This window comes from Cynoglossus semilaevis, chromosome 14 (genome assembly GCF_000523025.1).
Source record: "Cynoglossus semilaevis isolate Cse_v1.0 chromosome 14, Cse_v1.0, whole genome shotgun sequence".
Classification (NCBI taxonomy): Eukaryota; Metazoa; Chordata; class Actinopteri; order Pleuronectiformes; family Cynoglossidae; genus Cynoglossus; species Cynoglossus semilaevis.
Genome location: NC_024320.1, coordinates 23,001,027 through 23,019,268, shown reverse-complemented (window position 1 = coordinate 23,019,268; position 18,242 = coordinate 23,001,027). Strand labels below are relative to the sequence as shown.

Genomic DNA, 18,242 nt, shown 5'->3' with positions numbered 1-18,242 from the left:
GTGACTCGGGGTACTCTTCTGTAGCTCCAGGGCTTGAAAACCTTTTCCAGTGCAATAAACTGAATAACCCTAATACCTGATAAAGTAAGTCACAGGTAATGACACCTAACCTGCACGTGTATGTGGACTACAGGTAACGGAAGGCATGGTACAGCTACTCAGTCAGTACTGTGCAGTATTGCAGTAGGCCAACAGTTTGTCAACACCCAGAGGTCTCTTCTTATTGCTAAGGGCAGACCTGGGGGTAGACAGAGCCACAGTAAAAAGGAACTTGGGACAATAAAACAGACCACACACAGGTGGCATAATAATAGTCATGGACACCAGGAGCCATTAGTCTGGGACAAACCATCAAACTTGACGCTGATGTTTTGTTTTGCATGGGAACTGATCAGTGTCGAGCACAGAGCGTTTGATTCATAGCAGCGCTGATTGCTGCTCTGTGGAACAAAGGAATCCCATTCAGGGCACAGTTATTTTAAATCTCAATTCCACACGTGTTGCAGTGGTAGGATCCATGCCACTCTGCCTGCAGAGGGTTGTGGGTTCAATTCCACCAAGTCTTCAAACCCATCTTATGTTGTGTAAAGGTGGGGCTTTTGGTACAGAAACGGTTCATTATGTAGATGACTGCTTTGGCGACCTCTTATGAAGTGATCTGTGGACTTTTTTGCTTTGGTACAGAATGTCTAAATCTCTTGTAGATGATTATTTATACAAACAATTTGTTATACTAGGATTGCTCTGGTACCATTTGAGTATGAGTTTCTGCCAATACTGAGTACCCTCACTGATGCTTTTTAAGGTTTGGGTTTCAACAAATATGCAACTTGACGGTAACTCAAACCACAGTTAGAACACCAAACGTCTTAAAGCAATATTATATTTTCTTCTCATTAACAGAAGTTTACTTCAGTCCAAATAGAAACAAATCTTTCTACGATTAAACAAAAAAAAACCCTCACAATCCATCACATTAGTGAATGTATAAAAAAAACCCGTGGAAAAGCTTAAGGAAAAAATATATATATACAGTATACATAAAAAGAATAACACAGCCACCTTGACAGAAAGCGAGCAGAGCTTTTATACCAATACCGCATTTCAATTTAAAACACATTTTACACTGTCCATTGCTGTCCAGTACATAAAGTGTCACTTAAACTGAGTAGAATTATTTCCTTTTTTCAATAAAGCAAATAATACACACACTGTTGGTTAAACAGACGCATGACTTGCTAATATTGCATGCCTCTTTTGTTAATATCACGTGGTCACATACTCAAATGGAATAATAGGTATAAGTCATTTTCAACTTTGAACTCGCGTAAGGGGAAAAATAAAACATTTAATTTTTAAAGTCACATTAGGTGAGTACAAATGGAAGGTATTGTGATTTTTTTTCCTTAACTGCATGCAGCAGTTTATTATATACAGAGTATTGCTGGTCCCTGAAGATGAGCTTTATTTTTTCGTCTCAGAGAAATTACCACTTATTGATAGAAAGAAACCACTTAAGAAATCCCTAATCAAAAAGTCTATACACTTAAGATAGCCTCCCCTAATAACCGCTTCATAATAGCTGAGCCAGGAAATTTATTAAGCCTGTCATATTTTATGCACTGATGGGAGTGTGCTATTGAGATTCATTAAACGGTATCGTTATTGTATACACAATCCTCAGTACAATATCAATTTGGCAGCAGAGTACAGACAATATGCATCACTTAGTGTGCTTCAGATCAATAATAAGAGTTAAACAGCATTTACACAGATATACTGTATATGCGCTGTGAATTCCATAAACTAATCTGGACAGGCTAACTTTTAAACTATTATTACAAAAAAGTTTATAATTTTTTTAATTGCATATTAAGTTGCACCCAAACAGACTTTATCATTTATCTTTCAATTCATAAACTATAGTTAATAAAGATGACCTGACAGACATTTATGTTTTTTTGGAGTAAAATTTCTAGAAGATTTTAGTCTGGACCAAACAAATGCAATTGTGCAGGAGTTTTTACTGCATTTATATGTAATAACACAAGAATATATACTTGTGTTGTATTTCTTTTTTAGAAAATTGCAAACTCTTACATACATTTTAAACTGAAATGTTGTGTTGGGCATTACATTGCTTTTCAGACATTGGTTTATTGTTGTGGGTGTTAATTAGCAAATGCTGACATTATGTCATCTTTTGGTAGTCAATGTTAAGTATACTTGATTAAAGAAATTTGAGTCAAATAAAACAAAAGTCCTTTGGGGAACATTGTGACAAGCTTGAATAACATTTAAATATCATGTTTTACGCTGATGATGTACTTTTTACTTTTTTGTCATTGCTTTGCACTCTGTGTATGTCCAGAACTAAGAAAAAATATAGCTAATATAGCTGTGATTTACAAAAAACTCCTCAGCCTGCTTTCAAAATCTGTTTCACACAGTGCTTCATTTTTTTTAACTTAAAACACTTAATGCGCTCTAAGAACCTTGAGTTTCCTGCCATATGTAGACTCTGCGACACTGAGACCCCTGTGACGGTGAAAGTACATCTGTGTAATGTCTACGCTGTGTGTGGGAGACAGAGGGTGAGAGAACCCGGGCAGGAAGGTGTGTGCAGCCTCAGTGTGGGGAGTGGTGGGCTGAGTGCTGACAGTTTAACAGAAGAGTGCCTTAGCAGGTTTGGCAGCCCACAGGAAATATAAAGCTTGTGATTTGTTTGCTAAGACAAAGCTTGTGTTTTGTTTGTTATTAAGTAATACCTTATGTAATTGCCTAGACCTATAGTGAGTCGTAACAGAAAGAAGGACTCAGTAAAACCGGCAGAGCGGCGGGTTCATTTGAGGACAATAAGCAGCGGCGACTGAAAACACTGTGTCTGAATTAAGACCATACCTTGGAAAAGACACGGCTCCTCAAAAATGGAAATATATTATGCTACTGTTATACGAATAATTATATTATTATTTGGTCAAATGTTCTTATCTAAACTTCAACTTAAGCCCATAAACAATGTAACATTAATTAAATGTTTTTATATTATTTTTTCTTTTGCATGAAAATGCAACATAAACCATTTTCTTCTAGAGAGGATCCAACCAAGTAATTTTCCATTTAAAAATAATAGTCTCTCATTATTTAATGACAAATGCTCCCAAATAAATAATTGTTAACAGATGTGGAAAACAAATCATAAAAAACTTAAATGAATTCAGAATACATTTATTTATGTATACAAACACTGCTGCACAAGTGAATAAACAGTGATTTACTGCAGTAATGTTTTTCCGCTGCCACTTTCCCTTAAATTTTTTCCTCGGAGGAAAAGCTTTAATGTGTGAACCCATTGACCCTGAAGATTTACACATTCCCACTCTCTCGGCTCACTCACTTCTGGCTTTTAGTTTCACGCATACAACGCGCGGACACACATGTACTCACACACACTCAGCTAATGGCAGAGGCAATTACAGCATGCCTAGGCTCAGTAGTGTAATTGAAATGATATGATAAGGACAACAGTTTAGTGAGTCTGGAGACCAACATCAGATAAGGTGCCGTACAATGTCACCACGTATACACACCCATGTCCTCACATCTGTCTCTGCGTAAATAAGGATTTACACATATGCACTTCGTACTATTAGTCTGTGTACTCTTTTATTGTTCATGCATGTGTTATATAAACGTTTCACTGCACTACTCCTTAATCTAGAAATTGTTTACCCCCAAACTTTCAGTGTGCCCCATTCACCCTGTGAAGGAAGGTCGGCTGTTTAAATTCAGGCCATTTGATTTGTTTTGTTTTGTACCCAAGGTTTTTTTTTTTTCTGTGTGAGGGCTTTTCCTTTCCTTCTGAGAATTGAGGTCATTCCAGGTCAGGAACTGTTTCTGTTGCAGGCCAGCACAGCCCTTTGAGACACTGTATATGATATTGGTCTGTGCAAATAAACCCAACTTGACTTGTTTGCAACTACATCATAGTTAGGCGGCCTGTGTGTGTGTTTGTGTCTCATCACGTTCCCAAGATTTACTATCATTTGTTCCCCCCTCTGCTTAGTAAAAGGTCACCTGGCATTTGCCATTGCTGTGTAAGCTGGAGAACACGCAAAATGGCTTTTACCGTAATAGAATTTCAGGGTCCTTAATTTTTGCCAGCTGTGCGCAGTTTTGGCTTCGGTATTGACAGAAACGTTGACAGACCACAGGCCTACCCATGAAGGGAAGGGAAGAACGATAGCTGTTGCTCCTGGGTGGGTTTAGATGTTTCACCCTACAATTAATAGAGCTGATTTTTGTTTATTATAGCTAATGGTAAATTGGTATGCAAACACAGTGAGGGCCAAACGTGATTGAAAGTCCTCACTAGAATACAAATGAGCCGACATGTGAGCCAGTGGCTTGTAAAAACACTTCCAGTTCAGCTGTTGAGTCATACAATCATTTTGTCATGGCTTTGTTTTTTCTTCATTCATCCTTTCAGTCAGTCAGTCAACATGTTTTCACGCAGTCCTTCTCTTCCTGTCGTTCTCCACCATTAGTCAAGACTTTGCCGCGGAACCTGCTCCTCTGCGCTTTCACATATTGCTGCTGCTGATTCATAAAATACTGCTCTGCTGCAAGTGTCACTGGAATTTCCTCTCCTTATTGTAATCAAGCAGCATCTCGATCAGATGGGATTCAGACCATGAAAACACTGTGTCAATGCATTCAAATTCAGCTCCAGGGTTTCCGCTTGGTACCTCAAGCAGCGGCCGCCCGCCGCTACCTAATTATTGCCACCACTGCTTCAGAACTGGGATAAAAGCCTAATAATGGTCTACCTGTTACTGTGCTGCTGGCTGGGTGGGCTGAGGTTTATCAATGAACCACATCTGAGGTTATTATACTGTAGGTCATAACCTTAACACCTCTGCTGAAGTTGGATTCATATTGGTAATGGGAGTTTTTCCTCTACAGAGCGCACAGTCTCTGCATTGAAATGCTGAGAGTTTTAAATTGAGTGGCCAGGACGAAGAGAATTGTAATGGAGCATATCAGGCAGCCACTGAAGGTTTAACCAGTTCAAAACTACAGTAGAACTAGCAGAGATACATGAAGACTTGAGCTTGACCTGCAAATGTAATGCTTTTGTAATTAACTTTTGGTCCAGCAGTTATCTTCTTCCTTAATTGAAAATAATGTTTTAAATGGATGGAGCGGACATGAGCGTTTTGGAATAAATCCCTGCTGGCCAGCTTTGGTACAGCATCTCCAAATCCTTTTCCGGTTGTAGGTGAGAGTCAGGAAGACTTAACTACAGGACTAAGTTTCTTTTGAGTCATTGTAAGGGGCCTAGCCTGACCAATAGATGGATGGATAGATGGATTTACTGTATGTATATATGTATGTATGGATTGATAGATGGATGGATACAAAATGATGATTTCTTATTCTTTGTGTTTTATTCAGAATTTAGGCTTTCAGTTTCCGGTTAAACATTACTTTTTTGTAACGGTTCAGTTCCAAAATTGCCATATTTACACCTCCGAAAATGAAAACACTGCAGTCCTATTTTACAGCGTGCAAATGATGGAACATTGTGTACCCCCGACCAAACCTGCATACTGGGGTAATATTTATGTATTGCATAACAGTATATAACGCTCATATGTTTCTGTTTAAAAAGCTGTTTGACTGGTGGAATGTGCGGCTACGGTTTGCTAGGTAGGGATATGTGACTGTTAAAGGAACAAAAACACACAATGTGTTCTCCTGCTGAGTCTCTTAATTGATAATTATACAGTAATTCCACTCTAGAGCCTCTAAAGTCCAGACCAAAGGCGTTTGTCTTTTGTTTAGTCTTCCATGTGGATCCAACTAACTCAAGCACTTCCCTGTGCTGTCAGTCGTCAAGTCACACTGTAGTAATGCACCATAGTGACCAATGCCTCGTGTTACCATAAGCTAAGTTCATGTCCGTGTCTGTCTGCTTCCTACTGTCTGAGAGAGAGAGGAAAAAGAAAGAAAGACAAGTGTTAATTCCATCTATATCAATATTGTTAAATCATGTCTGGCTTCTGGACCAAGGCTCTGAAGGAACATTGTTGCAAATTAGCTACATTATAAACACTGTCATCAAACAAATCTTATAATTGCACATTGTATATATTTTGTGGTCGTCATAAGGGAATCATAAAGTCAACGCCAATAGTCTATAATTAACTGATTTCTCTTTAAAATGTATGACCGCGTTAGGGGGTATTTTTAGAAAAGCACCAATGCAGTCTGGGTATTTAGCGGATATTCCGCTGCTTTTGTCGCACGCGGGGTCACAGCTCATGGTCAAATAAATTCAAGCCGCAAGACAAACAAGCAGTGAACGTAAATCATACCAGGAACCATTTTGGTGAGCTGATGTTGGTTGCTCTAAATTAAAGACAAATGTATGCCATTACCCAACACCTTGGTCACAGTTTCCTTGGTACTTTCCAGCCAGGGCTTTTGCACATAATCCCTTCTCTTATTCACATTCTATTACCTGCTAAAATCAGTAAAGCTCAGGGACTTGTACTTTAAGTTCCATATGCATGTTAGGTTTCAATCACATATGGTTCACTTAGCTAGGTTTGCAGTATCTTTTCCTTTTCCTTATTTGTCTATATTCACAGTATCAAACTACTTTTAGACCTTTGTAAAGAATTGTAAATCTGGCATTTCATGGGCATTCCTCTCATTGTTGCTTGCAATAAAAGGTAGATGAATAGTCCTGGAAGGTATGATAAACGTAGGCCACATCAGACTAGTGGTCAAAACATGACAGATCATTCCCAATTATTTCTTCAGAAAGATTAATCGGTCTAAGATGGTTAATTCATTGTTTTACAAGCCGTCAATTCTAAATATACCGGTGGATGTGAAACAACTGAAACAGAGCTATGACAACAGAACAGCTCTGCACCATCTAGGGTTTGTAGACAAGGTAATAACTCAATTTATGACAAATTATACTATTACAGTCATATTTAAGGAGAGGTTTCAGTAAATGCAGCTATTCTGAGCACAGAGTGCCTCTTAAAATGTACACATCTGATTAGAAACACTTGATCTGTTGCCATGGTAAAAACTGACCTATCTCATTAAACATTTTTCTTTTTTTGTCATGTTTGATTTAAAAGGGTATTTGTGATGCAGTCTATTTATTCTGAACAAAATCCCTTCTATGAGGGGGATGTCATGCTGCTACGTGAAATAGCAGGTCATGTTTGCCATTTAAATCTAAACACTTCTGTGACCTGTGTTTTGGACTACTGTATACAAGGAAATGTTTTTCCATTTAATTAAAAATAAATCTATTTTATACATATGCTGAATTTAGGTCTGAACATTTTTTGGCCATCCATTTCCATCAGAGAATTCTGCGTTTGTAGAATTCTGAGGGTTGTTTCTCAGGCCAGGTCACAACCTGCTTCTCTGAGTCATTTGAGTACTGAAACCTGGTTTGATTTCATTGTTCTTTCAAGTGTGTGAAGATATAATAATGATGGAGCTCGACCCAAAGCTTCTGCAAAGCTACAATAATGTCAAGAGATTTGCTCTGATTTCAAATTTCAGTTCATTTTTGAGGGTAGAAAAACACCCTGCCCAACGTGCCTGAGTGTCTCAACACTTTTTTAGTCATTTGGATTAGACACCTATTAAAATGATAACATCTGTCACTGAACTTTTTGACTTACTCTAGTCTGTGATTCCTCCTTGCAGACATTTGTTTTCTCAGTGTTGGCTAAAGGGGCAGAAAAAGCATTAAATGCAAACTTTATCTCCATGGCATGTGTTATTTTGGTTTCAAAACGATCAAAACTATTACAAAGAAGCCTCTTGTGCAGAGAGGACAGAAGTTACTCATTAAGTAGTCAAACTTCAGCTTAATGATTTATTCTGATTATCAAAACATTGTGATTCTTTCTCCGTGACCACAATCCAAAATCATAAAACATCAGAGCAGTTGCCTTTTTGTTTTTCCTGTTCTCTATTTGTCTCTTTTGGGTTTGTTCCCCAAACCTCCCCTTTACTCCATGTATTTAGAACTGTCTTCTTCTACTTTTAGATCTTGTGAAGTAGCAGAAGTCTGGCGTTTAGTGGACATTCTTTGTAAGTGCTTCCAATAAAAGGTGGAGGGATAGCCTTGAAACGCACAGTAGATGCTGGCCTATTTGGGAAGATGTCAATCATGAATAGGCCCTTACTCCAAAAGATAATGTGCTCTGCTGTACTTTATTTATCTTCCCATCTCTTTTGCAGTGTTCCATGTGCTGCCTCCACTAAATATTCAAATTAAATGACAAATAAAATTGTTTTTTGTTTAATTTTTTTTCATGTTTTGTCATGAGGAAAAGGGGCACAAATAAAATTGTTTTTTGTTTAATTTGTCATGTTTTGTCATGAGGAAAAGGGGGTTCCTTAATATTCCTTCATAGTATGTACTAGCATTGGGGCAAAGGATGTCAAATTACCATGGAAATCTTTACTTTGCCCTTGAAATAATTCTGGTGGGGGATTAATTTACTAAGAAATTGTGTTATATTTATTATATAACAATCATTGACAAAAGCTGGAAAAGATAGTAGAAAAGCTTAGTTTCATGAGTCCCATGTGTTTGCAAGGTATGGCATGATAAGTTGCCATGTGTTCGTTTACAGAAGGGTTTACGATGTCTTCATTTGTGTTGTTTTTTGCCCTTCATTATGGCTTCAAAGCGTAAGTCAGACTCTTCTAGTATTTTATGTCATACATTATGACGTTACCACTGTGTTAGCGTAGGTGAGTGACATATCTACGTATGTACAGTATGTGAATTTCGACTTACAGCGAAAATCGCGTTTTGTTCCACCGTAGGAACTGAACTCTGGCCCAAGTCGAGGACTCCCTGTACTGTTGGTAGAAGATAGTATTGCATGGAAAGGTTTCAGAAAATATCAAAAGTTGTTAAACCACAGGTAAAGTTAGTCATTTAATTTATCATTAGCACCAGAATGTACCCCTAAAATACCAAAATAAACTAAAAGGTTGCCTTTACTTTACTTAAAGTGTAATAAAAAATATTTCTTCTAAAAAATGCTAACAGTTAGCCTGAAGACTTAAAGCAAAAGACTTCAAACCCTTCCTCTTGAATGTGGCTCTAGTTATCCAAAGAGTGTATAGATCCTTTTACAGAATGTCAAGAACATCTAGCTTAGCTTCAAGGCCATAAATGACATGATATTTTGTTATGAATGTTTTTACATATCAACAATTACACAAATATTTTTTAAATTTCAATGAAATTCTTTATGAAAAGAAAATCAGTGATTTTGTTTTTAAATACACTACATTTACCTCCAAAAAATTGAGAAATTAGCTCAAAGATTGTCAGCTCTCATTATAAATTGTTATTTTCGTAATGCTGGCGTAGAGACGTGGTTTCTAGTAATACATATCTAAAAAATAAGCATTGATGAAGTAGCCAGATGAAAACTTTCTTCATAATGGCTTCATAGTGAAAACAAAGCAGATAAAACCCAGGCCGTTTAGAATTGATCATGTCATAAAATAACAGCAGATCAAGCAAGTGTGATATTTGTGTTTTGTAAAAAGTAAAACATTAGAAAGAGTTGGAGGTGCAGGAATGTGTTTAAGGCCAGCCCCGTATACACAGAGGTCTTTCTGTGTAAAGGTCACATCATTCATTTGTATGGTTTTCTTTCCTCCTCTGCAACCTTTTCTTACCATCCATGTGTGCCCGACCAGCCAGACTCACTCCCTATGTTTATAAGTTGGCCCATGTTTCATAAGCTAAAACTAAGCTGCCCTTTAGCTTGTGTAAGAATAGCTGGAAATCCAACCATTTGAGAGCTTTTAAACTATTTTGACAGCTCCCTCTTTTTTCCATCACCCCCATGAGCACTGGAAACTGGCGGAATGTATCTTTGTGTCTAAATGAACAAGTGTGCGTCGCTCGCCTTTTCCCGTAAGCTGACATGAAAGATATTTCACAACTTGTGAATCAGAATTCTGTGAGGCACAAGGGTGCTCCGTGAGATATCACTGTAACAGAAACCTGTTCCTGTAAAAGAAAATACATTCTGTTTTCTTGCACTTCTGTAATGTAGTGTTCATCGGTCGCTGCCAGTAACATGCCATATTTAATTTAGCCTCCAGCTCGTGGCTGGTGAAATTACTCCCACCTGAGCAGGGGGAGGTCAGACTCACACCAGAGCTGCAGTCACTGATTAGAAAAGAACAGTTTTCCAAAATTTTTAGAAATTCATTCATGATTAAGCCTATGCTGTGAGCCATTGTTTTCCTGTTTTGAAACATGTGGTGGGTCTGAAACATGTGGCTTTGTTTTGGTTTAGCAAGAACAACAGATGGAGGATATTGTTAAAAAACAGCCTTGCCTTTGGTTTTTCTTTTGGTCAAAGACTATAACAGATAGTAAACAAGTAACAGTTCTAAAGTGGAACATGTATAAAGACAAAGTTTTGTTTCCTGTTTTCTTTATTTAATTATTTGTTTATTTCCTTTTCAATGATTTCATCCGTCTTTCTTCTCAATCAGGCGAGGTTTTAAGTCTGATGGATGATCTGTTCTCTGGATTGGGCTCATCCTGTGTTGTTGCTGGGAGGAGAAGTGGAGAACATCCCCACTCTGTGCTTTATTCTGTGGTCTTCAAGTGCCTGGAACCTGACAGTCTGTACAAGTAAGTGTGCTGACAACCTCAGTAAAGTGAATCCAGTCAAAGGTATCACTGATTGCCTGTAGTTTATTTCTTCACCAAAATAATAAAATCAACAGCAGTTGTTTATTATTACACAATTCCTGATAAAGACACTGTAGTCTTCATTAATCATGTTGAAACTGTTTTTTAATGTTTCTCCTTTGTCGGCGGTCATCATATGACACCGAGAGACACATCTGCACTGCAGGCCAGTCAAACACACACATGTTTATGTAAATGTAATATGTTTAGAATTAGTGTCAGCCTAGTTTTATTGTATATTTCCAAAAAAACAAAAATCATATCTCTGGTTTATCTCAAGTCAATTTGATTTCTTAGGAGCAGCAGTGGACTTTGACTTAATTCTTGTAGTCTTAAAGCCCATTTCTACTGTTTAACATGTGGGTTCACTTAGACTCCTTCAATCTCCTACCAATCATTTCATTGTATGTCACGGCACCATGGCACATACTTCTTTACAAAGACCAACTCTTGACCAACCTACCTAACTTAGTAATAAAAAAAGATTTGAATGTATTTTTACGCTTCTTCTTTTGGGATTTTGATTTTACAAACTGATCATGTATGTCATGTATAATTTTAATGTCAATACCTGGTGTCAGGACCAGTGTTTTTATGTCTCATCAAGGAATCTCATACTTGTCATCAGCCAGGTAACAACTAATTCTATGTTACTTTGTTTTTATTATACCAGGCAGGAATTTCATAAAGTTGCCAGAGCTGCACAATTCTCTCTGTTTTATTCTATTCTTTTAGTTCTTAATTTTGTACAAATACAATATCGCCATAAAAATGATCATATTTTTATGCTTTTTTGTGTTTTTTACAAAACCACGCGGGCAAAAAAAACCCATTCATTTTCAATACATAGCACTTTATGTAGTGTAAACATTACATATTTCCTGAGCCTGCACATACATGTATATCACATTGCCATATTCTCCTACTGCTGTCCATACTTGCCACTGTAAAATAGATTTTGTTTTATGTGGTAATACCTTTAAACTCCTCCTTAACATCTGGCTCGAGTTTATCGTAGACACATACATTAGTCTCAAACATGGTGGATGTGGTGAACACTTCCGTACTTAAATGTTGTATTTAGTGTTGTCAGCTATTCTTAATTCTACCTTGCTCATTATTACCAAAGGCTAGACCTATCTCTCAGCTAGCCCCTATAGGATGGCGCCTGTAATAATTAATTTTGTCGCTGCAGTGTTTGGATTTTACTTAAATAATAGGCTTCACGTATACATGCCGGGGAAGTTCTGTTTGACTGGAGAGTGATGGATTACCTGCATCTCTTAGCCTAACGTCCCGATGTTTTTCACTGGCCGGCAAGGAAACCGCAACACAATCTGTTGAGTGTTAAGACGTACGCAAAAAAAGTTATATCGACCGCACAAACAGTATAATCGTACATTCATGCCCTGCCATAAACCTCCCACAGTTGTTATATAAACACTGTGGAATATATAATATTAAGGTACAGTAAGTGCCTTGATAGCTATTCCTTGATTATAAACTTATGAACTAACGCCCTTCTTTTATGACTTAAAGAGAAGCATGCAATCATTACAAAGGTCACTTTCAGACACATTGGTAGACTTGAACTAACAGCTAATGTTTTTATTTTGGTAATTCACTTAAACTTTGATTTAATGTGTACAAAAAAATGTCCTTTATTTATCTATCCATCTATCCATCCATCGAACTAGCTAACTAGCTATTTAGCTAGCTATCTATCCAGATGTTGTTGTGGCTGTCATTGGATACAAAACGTGGAGTCTCCTACTCTTTACACTGTATAATAATAATAATACGATAATGTTCTTGCCTTTTTCTGGTAGCCTTGAATTGTTTTGGGAACGTCAATGATGTTCCGTCCAAAGGTGACACTGTTCGGGAAAGCTGTGAAAACTGTCTGTAAGACAAGCAGGATTAACTCAAATCATTATAACAGAATCAAAACAGTTTAAAATGTTATCATTTTCTTACATTTAACAGAAAAGGAAATTCTCAATATTTATAATACTAACTAACCACTGTTACTGTAAATTTCATGCGTCACAATCCTTACAAAATACACAAGACAAGTACGTCATCTTTACCATCTATTCAGTGAAATATTCACAATCTGCCCAAAGCATTTGACAGCTGATGAAGAATAGTAGGGGAGTAATTATTAGGCTAATCTGTACAAGTCAGGCTCCCACCAACAAAAACGTGCAACAAGAGCCTCATTTCCAACTTTGTAGCAGTGTTATCTTTGTTTAGGCATTCTCCGCAGTGTTGTTTTTCCTGATAAGAGCGGAATATATGTCGGAATTACGTCTGAGGGCACATCTGTTCGCAGCCAACTCTGCTTGTCTTAATCATGGCCTGGATAAGACCATTTCACTGGTATTGGCTGTGCACTTGATCATTGCCAAGTCATTTGTTGCCCTAATATTCTGTCTGAAAACTTAACTGCTGCTGGAATGAGCAGCTTTGTTCTTGTTTGTTTTTCTTTAAAAATGTTGGCGTTCTCATTCACTCACTAGTCTTCATATTGTTGTGCATTACTGAGAGTTGACTGTGTCTTACAGAAGAGAAAACACATCACTTCATGCCCCAATTTAAATATATATATATTTTAACAAGTTCCTTTACTGTTCTTTACTCATTTATTTTTTTTAACATTGTGTATTTTATATATTAAAAGGTAGATTTGGTCAAGAAAATTGATCATTTTTTAATCAATCCTTTTGATTTAATTTCACACAACCCATTCTTAATTTTAAGACCTTGATTGTTGTGAACCTTCTTAGGTCCTGTTTACATGGTGACAATTTAGCTTCGGTTCTCAAAGTTATGGCGCAGATTTGGCCTGATTCAGATGCATTTAGACAAATTGCATCCTCACCATATAAGGGTCCCAGAGTCTCAAACAAGAAGGTTGTGACCTGATGTGAAAGGCATCCCCCAGAACTTGAAAGAGAAGGAATGTAGATCAGTAGATCAGTGTATGTAAAGAACCCGATTTTTTATTTCTACCCCAGTACAATCCAGGATAAAAATTGTGGAGGGAAAGGTGAGATCATAATCCACTTTAAGACCATGGCAGAGGACCTTGAAGTAGAAATTGATTTTAATGTCTAAAAATTTTAAAAAATATTCCTGGTATTCCAACCCAACTTGTTTAAATAAACTATTGCTTTACCATCTTGGATTATGGGTAATTGTGTGCAGGTGATGTATACCTTATTGATGAATATTACTATAACTGTGTTGTACATTTATAGAACTTTAAAGATATTTTTTAGTCGACCAACAGTGTTGGCTGCCACAAATTCTTGGGAATTCGGGGAACGGGGAACATTTCTGAGTGGCTTGGAATGACTTGTGGGCTGATTCATCTGACGTATGTCCAACTGCTGATGTCAAGGAAAAGGCATCCCCTGCTGCCCAGTCGTCTTCATCTCCCCAGAGTTACTGCTCCAATTGATCCTCTCTTCCTCCCATTCCTCCTTTCTTAGTCCATCATCCTCCAGGCTTTCTGTCTTGTCATCCGCTGTCTCATTAAATTAGAGGACAGTGGCCACATTGTTAATTTACACAATCATTAATCTGTCGTTTATCCACTTCATTGCTCGCTGAGCTTTTAAAACTATGGCACAAGGACAAAGGCAAGATGTGGGCAGGAAATGTATACCAAAATAGAGACCGAGGAATGAATGCAGTATTGACGCGTACTTATTGGGTCTAATGTATTAAGACTTCTTTAACTTGATGTTTTGCCATGCTTATGACCAACGTTCTGTGTGTGGTTCCTGTGTTCCTGAGTTCATACCTTGATCTCTGTGTTAGATTTAGATCTGTATTTAGGCCACGGTTATCTTCGTGTTTTTTTTTTTCATTTCTCCAAAATTCCCAGATTTTCTCACAATGACAGTTAGCTTTTCTGCTTGTTTACACAAACAATTTCAAATCTCCGTAGTAGGCTCCATCCACTCCTAGTGCCGTTTGCACAAACAGCTTTATTACTATACATAACAGTCTTCTAATTGCTGTAGGGCTGAGAAAGGGGAAACCGCGCCTGTCATTGATGCCAACCATTAAAACAACCAAAAACAGCAGTTAAAGGTTGGCAAGCTCACATCCTGGGCTCTAAAAAACAATTCCTTTACAAATTGCCTTGATAAAACTCCTGCTCACCCCCTTCACCTCCCCATCCCTCTTCCCATTTCATTGTAGCCATCTGCACGTTATGTGGCCACATAATTTAAACAGTGACTGTTACATGCCGGCATTGTTTTGCTGGGCAGAGGAGCCAACGAGGCCTGCGCGTCTTTTGTGAGGTTCTTGGGGAATACCACATCCACCCTGCTCAATAACAAGAGCAGACAAACTATGTGAGCAATGTGCAAACAGGTCGTGTTACTAACAAAACATGCTTTTGACAGCAGTGAAACAGCTCTCAGTCGACATGAATCTAAACCCCCCCACAAAAGCAAATGGATTCAGAAAGAAATTCCACTTTTTTCATGCAAACAGTGACACTACAATGTCTTTATTTCTCATGTTTTCCTGAACTGGGATGGCATCTTTGTTGTTGTTTTTTTCTTCCTCAGTGTGTTTTGTGGTTCCCCTTTGTCATCCTGTTGTTTTTACTGTGGTCACTTTGTGGAAATTCTCTTCAAAGCTTACAGTTTCTCATAGCGAGTTGCAAAGTATTTCTCAATAGTCATATTTCACAATTTGCATTCAGCAGTAAGAACGCAAAGTGGTAGGAAGAACATCCATCCATCCATTTTCAGCCGCTTATCCGTTACCGGGTCACGGGGGCAGCAGTCGCAGTCAATGACGGCTTTAATTATTTCCACTGAAGTAACTGTTATTGTTCAAATCAAAATTTGAACTTTTTTTAAACATTTAACACTTTCGCTACTGCCCCCTTCCTTTAATTAGTCGGCCGTATTAGGGATTGAGTGTTGAAAATAAAATATTTAAAGTACCTTAAAAAGTGTTTGTGAGAAAGGCATTTTAATGAACTACCAAAATACAACGTGATCCGGTGTACATAGCTGTTTTGGAACGGCAGTTCTAAATAGATTTCCTTACAAACGACCCTCACTGAAATAATACAGGCAACACTTTGATACATTCAAACTTTCTGCTCGTATTTTCTTAGTGCTACAACAGAAACATAGACACGTGGTCTTTGGACAGTGCTATTAAACCTCCAGACTATGTTATCAAACAGTAGTTTTCATTTAAGTAAATTATGATTAAATCGTGAGCAAGTAGCATATTGAACATTATTGATGGATGCTGGCTAAAATTTGACCCTCGGCCCACGAGTTTGAGACCCCTGCTCTAAATGTTGTACAGGTCAGTGTTACACTGAAAAACAATAAATAAAAACACACACACATTTGTAAAGTCGGACAAATCTAGTCGGACACTCCCTGCAGTTCCCCCTAACACCTGTTGGGGCAGTGTGAATGATAATGAAACTTGTGTGTACGTTAGCCTGGTTTTTTATATGTCAAGATGGAATTCTTGATGGAAAGCCCTCTTCTATGTGGTATGCAACCAAAAAGGAGACAATGTAGAGAAAAAACAGTGTTGTCTTCGTTTTTTTTTTTTTTTTTTACTTCATGCCTATACAGTGTATGTATTTGTAGCTGAATATATTTCTGGATATACAATTAACTCAAATTGATTCGTATAGACGGTTAAAGGTAAAACCACTAAATCAGTTTAAGTTTTAAATGGCAGATTAGTCCCTTTAAGTCTGCGCTCACTTCCTGCAGCTGTAGTATTATGCGTGACTTCAGCTGTGCCAATGTTGATCCTTTTTTAGATTAGTCATAACCAGGCACTCCTTATACTTTTTTCTGTATTCAAAAGCACACCGATTGACATTTCCAAAAGGACATATAAAGGTCATACATTGTCTCTTTCTATTCGAGGCTTCGTGGCCCTACAGTTCTTCAGATGCACTACATTTCCTCTCTCTGCCCCATCTCTTATTCCTTTGTCATAAATCGTCTGCTGTTCCATCTTATCAGGGTACGGCATGGTCCTGAAAGCTGTCAGGGAACCCAAAAAATTCTGAGGCTTGACATTTTAAGTGTGGGACTTTGTTCTCAGGGACTTCTTTATGTCAGGCCTGCTGCACCTTTGTGCTTCTTTACTGTGCCATCATGGGACTGCATGTACCCATTTTCACATAATTAAACCTCTCAAACCTGCATCATTGTTCACAGTAAGAAAAGTTTGTGACTCCAGTGTTTTCTGTCAGAGTACATTTTTTTCCACTGCGAAATAAAGTCACATCTTCTTTGACCTAATATTTTTACAAAACTACATAGAATGCATAGTCAGAACAGCCATGTCTCTGCCACACTTATGCAGTACGTCTTTATGCAGAGCCGCTTCTACCGGTCCTTACCCAGTGCTGCACAAATATTAAACTGTGGCTGTACTGACTAATTGACTGAAATATTGAGTAAGAAGTTATAAAAACTTTTTAATAGGGCTGTCAAATTTAATGCGTTACTCATCTCAATTAACTTAATTAATCAGGCAGAATGACGCACGTTGTAAAACCAATATTTCAACTTTCCGTCTTAATGTCATTACTCTAAATAGGCAGTCAATAGACATGCTATTTGCACAAACTGCAAGAAAAAAATGTTATTTAAAATTTAGAGTTTCACTTCTCTACCGCAAATATTAATATTGACTAAAATTTGTCAACACCAACTAACTTTTGTTCTTCTTTCAGTATTTTCTCTTTCCCATTCCAGCAATATGCAGAAAGATATGTTTTTTTGTCATACTTAGGAATGTTGATTTATCTAAATTAATAATGATTATTTGGTTAATTGCAATCAAGATTAATCAATATCAGTCCACAATTAAACCTTTGACAAAAAGATTAATGTTTTTACTTAGTTCTCAATATACACTTAAATTATCCCATTTTTTTAAATTTGTTTTTTGATGTTGGTAATATTAATTATAAACAGAATAGCTACTAGTATTTACTTCGGAAACTACATTACAGCAATTCTCTAATCTTTAGACTCTATATTCCTGACTCACATTTCTTGGCTGCCCCTGAAATATTGATGAAACGCAATTCATTTTTCCCTGATTTGATTTTCAGGTTCACTCTCAATGCAGTGGATAGCCGAGGCAGTCACTCTGAATCCAGTTTCGTAACTGTAAGGACATCATGCCCAATGGTGGACGACAGCCGGGCAGAAGGTACTGTTACTTTATGTTATAAGAATTAATTTAATTAAATTAATTACTTTATATTATTTGAAATTTGACCAAAAACATGGTTTGATTTGTTTTCTTTTTGTTTATTCATTTTGTATGCAACACTTCAAAACTGTGTATTGTTTTTTAATCAATGTTTATAACAGAAATTCTATTTAAGATAAATTACATTATTTCTTTTGTAATTAATAAATAGCAGTGG

General features: G+C 37.2%; 1 protein-coding gene across 1 annotated transcript in view; it reads left to right on the top strand.

Annotated features, from left to right (window-relative positions):
• The window catches only part of astn2 (astrotactin 2), a 220,838-nt gene extending 202,596 nt beyond the window's left edge, over nt 1–18,242 (top strand). The window contains exons 20-21 of the mRNA XM_025061990.1: nt 10,582–10,723; nt 17,922–18,242. Coding sequence (XP_024917758.1) covers nt 10,582–10,723; nt 17,922–18,051 — 272 coding nt within the window. The 3' untranslated portion in view covers nt 18,052–18,242. The remainder of the gene's footprint in view (nt 1–10,581; nt 10,724–17,921) is intronic.